Here is a 10,000-nt window from a genome sequence, read left to right on the forward strand (position 1 = left end):
TTTGCAGACGACAGTTTACCGTAAGGAGACTTAATAGAGATGACATTTTGCCACACGGCCTTCTGCACAGTTTTTTTTCACTTCGGGCAAAACAAGAAATCTGATATCGCTAGAGTAACCCTGGATCTGCGGTTACTCTTCCTCATCACCTTTGGGCCTTTAAACCGGCCTCTCCAACCACGGGGGACTTGATGACAAAATATGATATACTTATTTGAGGTTATGATTTATTCAATAAACAGGCAGGAGGGCGATGGACAGCTTCTCAGTTGTCCTCTCGACCAAAACGTCCTGAGAAGAAACAAAGTAAGTTTGTTGCGTTAAGCGGCTATGAAAAATATTAAGACTACGTGATTGGATTTAGATGTAGTTGTCACTTTAAGGGGAATTAATGTAAGAGGTTTGGCTCAGCGGGTGACAAATTTTTACGCTCTGTTACCTCTTCTCGATTTATACGGAAAGGATACCGTGTTATTGATTATACATTAAAATTCCTGCTTAAGATCCTTTTGGGTTAAGCCATGCTTCACGCGGAAATGCCTTTCTAATTAGGTAGACCGGTTGTTGTGTTCTTGATGCGTTGGTGTAAACGACGGCGTGTATCGGCCAACATCACCTGTATCGTACAGGGCACATGCATTTAAAATGGTATACAAGACATTGTTGGTTTACAACCAGCGGCTTAACTTCCCGCCATTTCGCATCTGTTACCAACCAGCCTAGCCTGTATTTGTTAGTCACGAGATCGAATGTAAAGTTTGACTTTCTCGGGTGTGAAATGTTTTTTTATTAGACCACATTGAGCCTCGATGTACAATCTGACTCTGTTCGCTCGAAAATTTCAATTTAATTGACTAAATCTTTTGCATGCTTTTATTGTCTTCTGTTGTTTTAACACCAACTCCGTTGTAGAAGTACATACAGTGTACATACACCCTTTTTTTTTATAAGAATATATTTTATAAGAATATCAAGGCTGAAATTTGCGAAATTTTAGGAATATTTTAAGAATAATCGGGGGTGGAAGCTGAATAATTGGACCACGATTATTCATTATTCTTTGTGTGTTTTGTTCGAATTATTCATTATTCTGTTTAAATTTTTGTAGGTTATTCATTATTCATTGTTGTTATTCATTATTCCACTGGCATCCAACTGCGTTATTCATTATTCCGACGTTTACAGACCCAATTATTCATTATTCATTTTTTATTTATACTGGTTATTCATTATTCATTATTCAGCTTCCACCCCCGAGAATAAAGCCGAGGCTGAGATTTTGAAAAGGATAGATCTAATTTTGTGTTGAAACGTGTAAATACAATACAATACAATTTTATGTTTTTAACTTAACCGTGTAAAAGTATTCCTTTCTCTGAACGGCGAAACTAGCCAACAAAACGAAGAAACCTGCGCCAGCTATAGCGATGCGATGGAGCACGTGTAACGCGATACAGATCTAGATACCAAACACTTGTAATTGATACCCCAATAAATTCTAAAACGGAAATGTCATAAGCTATAGTTTAAGAATAATACAAGAATATTTTCAGCCTAAAAATCGGCAGAAAAATAAGAATATTCAACCTGGGCCGGAAAAACAACATTCTTAGTAAAAAAAGGAGTGTATTTATACTTTTTTTAATTATATCTTTTATTTTTACAATGACCGAAACCCGGTCGAAACGTCGTTCTGAATTCCTTTTTTTCCATTCATCTTTACTTAGTTATGTTTATTTAAAAAATGAGGGCAACGAAAAGCCCCTTACGAACTTGTACAAGCCAAATCAAAGAAAATCGTCCAATAATGCGAGATTTCCTGTAGTCCCCTTTTGTTCCCCTTGAGCAAAATGGGTAAAAACAGTAAAACAGCTTTTCCTCACTTCAGTTGCGTTGTTTTTATTCAAGGATATTTTCTTGGACAAAGCGACAGAAAGGAAGGTCCGTTCCTTCATTATCAAGTGTCCAAGAGGTTGTCAATGGACTGGCGAACTCAGATCAAAAGAGGTTGGTGTTAGGGCTAACTGTAACCCCGCCTTCGTGATGATTGGCCTGGCAGCTAATAGGCTCCACAATCTCGGTTACCTCCCCTCAAATCTATGCTTGTTTTAACATGACCGCTTCTTTGCCTTTACGTGCCGCATGCCCTTTAGAAATGAAAAAACTTTATCGTTTGAGTGAAAGGTTAAAATGCCGTGGATTTTCATTATTTTCTCCAGTGATTTGCCTGGTGAAGTGAAAATTCATACGTCGATTTGGAAAAAGATAGCAATCCCGTGCTCCTGGCGTCCTCAAATAACCACGCCGCAAGATGATTTTTTGACTGCATTTGTCGAAAAGCGCGGTCTTGTCCACTACAACGGGAACTTCTTGCCCTACTCTTTGCGAACAGTGTTTGAAGTTCCTTAACTTCCCAGAGAAATTTCTGAGCGAGGGTTGTAAGACAAGGGGTTCAGTTCATCCTTCTTATTTCATAAGACATGAGAAGTTGAACCATTTGTTTCACTACAAGGGCAGCACCTACTCCTCAGTTATTTAAAAACCGGCTGAGCGTTCGTCCTGCTGGAGTTAAATTAATGACCTCCAGCCTTGTAGTTTGATGCCGCACATGTTCAATTAACCGGTTTGTGTTCCCTCGTGGAGCTGAAAGAAAATCTTCAGAGACTGCAGAGTCGCAATCTTACGAAAGCTTATGCATTTTAGGCTCACTTTAATGAATGTAGAAGACTTCCAGTAAATTGTCCAAATGGTTGTGGAGAAGTCATTCCAAGAGAGGAGGTTTGATTTTAGAATGAATTCAATCCTTATACCAGTTGCTTGCAAGTTAGATTTAGTGTTGTGAAACCAGACCCGAAGCTGTCACTTTGGCCAATCACAACAGAGGAATACAACAGTGTGGAACAATCATAACGCAGAGTAAATGCAAGCGGCCGGCTCCAAGCGCGGGAAAAACGCGAGCGAGCAAGTTTTAATTAGTTTTTCTTCCGATTGGCTAAAACTTTGGTGTCAGGTTTTTTAGCCAATCTCTAGACTTCAACGTGAAACCCAAGTAGCCTCAAATTAAATTTGAAACTCAACTGAAAACCGCTAATAATGGTTACTATATAGAGTCATTTCCCCGTCAGAAAGTACCGCTACCCGTCAGTTAGCCATCAAGTATCCAGTTCTTCATTCGTTAAGCGTGACAGTTCTTAGCGCTTGATGACATCATGCTAGCGATCTGGTTGGGGGCGAATCTTCCTTCCTGGTTGGGGGCGAATCTTCCTGGTTCGAGATGACCGCAAACCCCATTGATACATTTGAAAAGCCTTGCATGCAAACTTAACAATAAGTATAAGTCCAAACTGAAGCTAGGGGATCTTGTGAACTAACTTCTGAAAGGAAACTAAATCAGTTGTGATTAGGGAGGTGGGGTGTGGTACTTTTCTATTAAATGCGCCCTCGTGTAATAACGGATTTTAACTCGTTTCCACAGATTTTATCGCACACTGCGGATCACTGCTCGCTGCGACCAATTCCCTGCCCCTATGCTGAGATGGGCTGCATCAAAAAGGTAATTTCAGGGAGGCTGCACGTTTGAACGTTTACTCGTTCATAGGCATAAAAAAGCTTAACACAATCATTCCAAAATGCCTTTCCTAAAGTTAACCTAAAAGACAGAGCTATTTACTCATGGTTATGTTGAAAGATGAGGATCTAAATAAAAGGGAATCCAATTTTTTATAAGTGGTTTGCATTCATTATCTTGAGACCGAGAGACTCTGGTCAAATCCAAAAAAGGCCATATTTGATTGGCTATTGAAAAACCTCTCCATTTCCCGCCATTTTCAAACTCTAAGCTCAAAATCTCGATTTCTTCTGGATTTTTATCTATGCGAGGCTAAAGATGATCGACAAATAAATCTTTTTGCCACTTACCAGTTCCGTAAAGTTTTTGGTTTTGAAAATAGAGCATTTTGAATTCCGAATTTCACTTGCGTGACACCAGATATTGAAATCTGTTTTGATTGAAAAAATGTCTCCCGTTATTTTAGTTTCAAGTGTATTAGGAGATGTCTTTATACCAATGTGTACTGTCTCGCTAGTGAAGAGTAAAACCTTTCGTGGCAAGGTGAACTCCAGATGTTTCCGTTGATTTCTGGCCGCCTCCTCTCACGCACGCACAGTTGTTCAGGCGGAACCAGAGCCTCCCGCTCTGGAAACGAGATTGCTCAACCACGCGAAATGACCTTATTTGATGGACTGCTCTCGTTCATGCGCGTTTGATTTATAGACAACGTTAATGCACACTTTAGATTTGGAATACCTGTGAACAATTATACTTCATGATACCAATGTCGCCGACCTACAGTTATGGAAAGCCAAGGGTGACAAAAGTGTTAAAAAAATAAAATATGGGATGTACCACTGAATATGTGGTGTAATGTGTTATAAATGGATTGAAACTTGCACAAATATGGTTCATAGTGCGCAAAATATGGGAATCTTGAAACTCGATATATATTTTGTTGAAGCAACAAATAAATAGGTTGAAATTATTGATTTCTTCGATCTTAGGAAAATCTTCGTTACATGCGGCCGCGCGTGGGTCCCACGACAACACAATTGTGGGTCCCACAAACACCCTGGTGATTGTTTTCAGTCCAAATCTCGTTTGTTACTCAACATTCGGCTGTCGTTCACTGCTGTATTTTTCGAAAAATAAATCTTTCTGATGAAGATATACAGCGAATAGTCGATAGACTGCGGACGACTCTTCCTCACATTTCACAGAAATTTGTGGTATCAAATCAAGCACCAAACAGATCTAACAGATCAAGCAACAATCTGTGATCAGCTTCAGGTGGACCATCGCATTCGTCATCAGACCAAATGCCTGCTGTGAGAGAATGGGCTGCTCTTTCACAGTTGTTTAGCTACCCGAACTATGTCAACCGCTATAGACATTCAACTCCCTACCAAAGAAAGACCCAGACGGACTACAGTTACTTCAACAATGACAACAAACAACGGGTCAAATGCTGTTTTGAAGGAGGTGATCCTTCTACCGCATCCCTCAAATGATACGGTCCCTAGAGAAAGGGAGTAGTTAACTTTAATATAGAGAGGCCTTGCGATCACAGGACACTTGATCGTTCGCTCTCTGAGCGAACAAGAATTGCTCAGTAGACTTTTGTCGGTAGCTTATCCCGGGCCCTCAATAGGGAGTTTAAGAAACCACGACGGCTACGGCGACGAAAACCTCATTTCAAAATACAAGTTTGAGCTATTCTAAGTATTTCATGATTATTCCATTTTGTTCATTTTATACAATATTGGGCGAAGTGTCCTATAACAGGATTTAGTACGGACGGATTTGAATTAAAGAGTGAGACCGAAAGAATCACTTTAGTTCGTCCACGTTGTGATGTGGTCATTTCACGTAGTAGTTTTGACGAGTACGGGAAAGAAATGTTCACAAATACGTGCCGCACGTGCAGCACGATCATGTTCAACTTGGTTCTATTAACCAATATTAGTATATAAATACACAGGTGATTATACAAAATCGCGCTCTCTCATTGGCTCTCTATCTCGGATTATCAGCCAATAATCACCTCGACGGACAAAATGGCTGCCAGTAGTCGTTTTGCCACTGTAAGTGAATATTCACCGATAATCATTGAGCCTGAGGCGAATAATTGTTAAATATTACTGCTTCTTGGCGTTGTCGTTGCCGTAGCCGTCGTCGTTTCTTAAACTCCCCATAATTCGATTGTCAGTACCGGTGATAAAAAACCTCGGCCTCCAACGACCACGCAGAGTTTCCAGTCGATAGCAAAATGTTGGCAGAAATATTACGTGTATATGTCTCTTTAGAGTGATCGCAACAATGTAATAAGAGAGTAAAAATCGTTCTGTGTATCCAAATCAAGGGGATTTGTTGCACAACACGCTCGACTAACAAGATAATTTAGCAAATAAAGAGCATCTCCGAGCCTCTATGAATTCGCTTGATGACCTCAAACTCAGCGTCGTATATAAGCCGACGAGCCTGGAAAATAACACCCGAGAATCCCATCCAAAAAGTCATCCAGATAACATTGTCCATGATCAATTCCATATGGCCATTCAAACTTCCTCTACCTGTCCCACGTCACGCGCGCGGCTACGTGTTGCGAAGATTTTCGAACGACCGAAGAAATCGATAACTTCAACCTATATATTTGACGCTGCAACAACATATATATCGAGTTTCAAGAAGCCCATGTTTTTCTCACTATAAACCACATTTGTGTATTTTTCAACCCATTTATCACACATTACAGCATATATTCAGTGATACAGCACATATTTTATTTTTTAACACTTTTGTCACCCTTGTCGTTCCATATACAGTAACACTTCGGCCTTAGAAAAAGAGGTATGAAATTAGGCTCTCAGTTGACTGAAATGGGTAAGGGGGCCTCAGTGGAAACGGAATTAAGGGGAGGAAAATGTACTATGTAAACCCCCTAAGTACATTTCATCCCCTAAGCACCCCCCTAAGCACATTTCAGCTCAATCGAATGCCCAACCTTTACCTTTTATTTTTAATGAAGGTTCCGCAAACTGAAATTGAAGCACATCTTCACTTGGCAACGCAAAGGCATCTTTCCTTGGTCTGTAAAAAGCTGAGAAACCAGGAAGATGAGTTGCGGTGGGCTTATACGACGCTGAAGAACACAACGGAGGAGCTTCTAAGTACTAAAAAGCATGTCAAGGACCTTAAGGAGACCACGAAGAAACTTGAAGAGAGGATCTATAATATGGAAAATAAGCCGTTTATATACACGTGGAACATTAATGGCTTCCATAATATCGTACAACAACTTACAAGCGGATACGCATTTAAGATAGAGAGCGAGCCATTTTATACCGGTGAATGTGGCTATCAAGTTAGATTGTGTTTGCTTCCGAATGGTGTCTCCTTTTCGGGAATCCCTCATTGGTCCTTTTATTTAATTATAATGAAAGGCGACTATGATTCGAGCTTGAAATGGCCTTTTCATAAACAGGTAACGTTTAGCTTAATCAAAAATCAACAAGATGACATGGAAAACTTCACCACAACCATCGTTGGAAACCAGCCGGAACAGGCTTGGAACTCGAGGCCCTGTGTAGTAAATAACATCGCTGTTTCTTCTTATCCTATAATCGTACCACATGGTGAACTGATGAAATGTTGTCAAACTCTAAACTACGGCACCATCTTTGTTAAAGCCAAATTCGAAACTGTTGTTTGAAACTAAAAACAAAAACAAAAAATGAACGATCACACATAACTTTAGCCATTAAATCCAAGTCTACAATAGACCCTTCTTCAAAATGGCAGCCGAAAATTCAAATAAGTTAAAATAAAAAACTTATATCAGAAAAACAAAGAACACCTTAACTATAGTAACATTGCAGAGTTTCAGCAAATCAGGTGTACTACCATCTGAGAAAAAGAAAGTACAAAAATGACAAATATAAATACGTTTGTATGATTGGGGGTATGGCGTATTGGTTGTAGTTGGTTTTGTTTTTGGTTTGAAGTTTTTTAAAACCATTTCATTTTTTAGACTGTTTTTTTAAATAAAATGTCTAAAAAAGAGATTTTTCAATTTTTGAGGGTATTGTTTTTAGGGGGTCTTTAAAAGAACTAGATAGCTGTGTTTCCCTTCTATTGACCAACCCCTCCTTTCCTTCACACATATATGGAATGAGTTGTTCAGTTGTTCATTCAGTTCAATTTTAACTCATTCACTGAATCCGTTGCCGCCATTGTGGAGAAGGATCTATTCTGGAATAAAGAATCAAGACTTTTAACATTTTTCAAACATTTTAGACAATAACTTGTAAAGAAGAACAACATTGCCTCTCCCCCACCCATCCACCCAAAACAACTTACGTTGTTCCAGAAGAAGCGAAATTTACCCAGCCATGCATCAACATCGCTTTTAGTGGGGAGGGCAAGCAGTTAAGACGATCTACATTTTTTAAAAAAAATTTTGCACATATGGACATAGCCTGAATTTCAGCCGCCGCCTCCTCTCGCTAAGCTACTTGGGAAGAGAAGCTTCTGAAAGCAGCGGGCGTTGATGCGTGGTCATGGCAAGGCGAATATTATTAATAAAGATTGCAAAAGAGCAAAGCTGTTCGATCAAGAGTTAACTTTGCATGAAATTGATTTCGGAGGCCACCGATCTCTATGCGATAAGCGGCAAAACTAAGAATTTTACCAAGAACTTACAAGAATTCAAGTAAGCATTTGTCTCCATTGATCGGCAGCCGACATAAATGCGGGCGATGTATAAGCCCCTCTCAGTTAATTCCCGGTCTGGAGGACAAAACTTTTCTGCATTGTGCATTGGTTTGTGGCCATGAGGTAGGTTGGGAGTGTTTTCCCCTCTCATCAGAAACAAACACTTTAGAGCGAGTTTCAATCGAGTGTCGTAAAACCAAAATCAAAGCAATTACTTAGGCAAATCAAAAAGGTCGGGGACAATCCAGTAAACCAATCAGAACTTGAAGTAATTACACGTAGCCGACACAAAGCGCGAGAAAATGCGCACGCGCGAGCCACGATTGGTTTCAGTTTCACTTCTGATCGGTTGAAAAAGTGGCGCGAGAACTTTGAACCAATCACCGAGTGAAGTAATGCAAAACCATGAAAACAATTTGATAATTACTTTCGACACTCAATTGAGCGCTCGTACTCGGCTAAATAATGAAATTTGATAAAGTGAACATCATTATTATTATACTAGTAGTTGTTCGCTCCCAGTTCTTAGCTCCTGGCGTGTTCATTAAGAAATGGTCCATTTTTAGCTCTAGCCACTGTGGAATGACATTCTAGAACGAGGGAAAGAAGTAAACGTGAGATCACACAACCTTGGTTGCGTTTTTCAGGCAACAAATCGTTGATCCGGAACAGGAGGAAAGCTGACGCGTCGAGTTCCCAGACTGGAGACATGGGACTTACTCGCGCGGCGGCCATATTGGCCATAGACAATAGATTTCGCACCCCGAGCCTCGAGTTGAAGTGTTTGGAAACGAGTTTTGGTGGGCAAAAACAATAGTTTTCAATCCCTCGGGACTCAATACGGCTGCCATGTGATTAAAGGCCCGTTATGGTGAAGAGTGTACCTGCTCTGTTAAGTCGGGTCCAGGCTATCCCGTGCAGTGGTTTTTAGGCCACCTGCGCAAATACCCGTTCTTTTCATTTTTTGCATCTTAATTAACTACAGTTAAAAAAGAAGATCACTTGACTTCCCAAAATTCAAATTCCACTTCAATTCAAAACATTCTAGATCAGTTTATTTTAAGAGGTTGATTACAGCATGATTTATTTTACAACAAAAGAAAAAACGATTAAACCCTATTTTAAAATTGAACGTGAACAGGTTGTAATTACCCGCGGCCTGTTGGTCTAGTGGCATGATTCTCGCTTTGGGTGCGAGAGGTCCCGGGTTCGACTCCCGGACAGGCCCAGAATACTATTTTTTGAAATTAAATTAAACTCAAGTGAAGCTATGATCATCGCAGTTATGAACGTAATTTTAGCAATTGCGTAGAGAAGCCTGATGCACCGACATCGCGAGGTCACTGGTTCAAGCCCCAATTGCTAAAATTGCGTTCATAACTGCGAGAATCATAGCTTCACTTGATTTCATATCTGCAGTTCAATATATGATTCATTTCATTTATCATTTCTTTCGTCGAATTAAACTATCATGTTTCATGCGACCAAAGTGGTTAATGAAAACGCAGACTACAAGTATCAAAGCTAATAAGGTTGCTCCCATCAATCGAACGTACAAAAAACGACTTAAAGTGTATGCCCTTCAACGTTTGGACCTCTCGTTCAGATCTTGATTGGGAACGAGAGACCTGGGCTCACAATGTTGGTCTTGGATGCGCGCGCATGCTGCAGTTGAGATTCTAGAATTAACTGGTTGCCAAGCAAAGTTGTCATTTTTGTTGCTAACTGGTTCTC

The 10,000-nt window shown here is 40.0% G+C and overlaps 2 protein-coding genes and 1 non-coding gene across 3 annotated transcripts in view; all 3 read left to right on the forward strand.

The window, feature by feature from the left end:
- The window catches only part of LOC138015080 (TNF receptor-associated factor 6-like), an 8,126-nt gene extending 737 nt beyond the window's left edge, over positions 1–7,389 (forward strand). Inside the window, exons 2-6 of the mRNA XM_068861993.1 lie at positions 243–306; positions 1,909–2,007; positions 2,704–2,778; positions 3,476–3,553; positions 6,582–7,389. Coding sequence (XP_068718094.1) covers positions 243–306; positions 1,909–2,007; positions 2,704–2,778; positions 3,476–3,553; positions 6,582–7,265 — 1,000 coding nt within the window. The 3' untranslated portion in view covers positions 7,266–7,389. The remainder of the gene's footprint in view (positions 1–242; positions 307–1,908; positions 2,008–2,703; positions 2,779–3,475; positions 3,554–6,581) is intronic.
- LOC138015077 (TNF receptor-associated factor 4-like) overlaps positions 1–10,000 on the forward strand; it is a 51,163-nt gene that overhangs the window by 17,965 nt on the left and 23,198 nt on the right. The gene's annotated exons all lie outside the window — the stretch shown is intronic.
- Trnap-ugg (transfer RNA proline (anticodon UGG)) lies at positions 9,423–9,494 on the forward strand. Its single transcript has one exon. It is a non-coding gene; the product is annotated as a tRNA-Pro (tRNA).

This window comes from Montipora capricornis, chromosome 9 (genome assembly GCF_036669925.1).
Source record: "Montipora capricornis isolate CH-2021 chromosome 9, ASM3666992v2, whole genome shotgun sequence".
NCBI lineage: Eukaryota > Metazoa > Cnidaria > Anthozoa > Scleractinia > Acroporidae > Montipora > Montipora capricornis.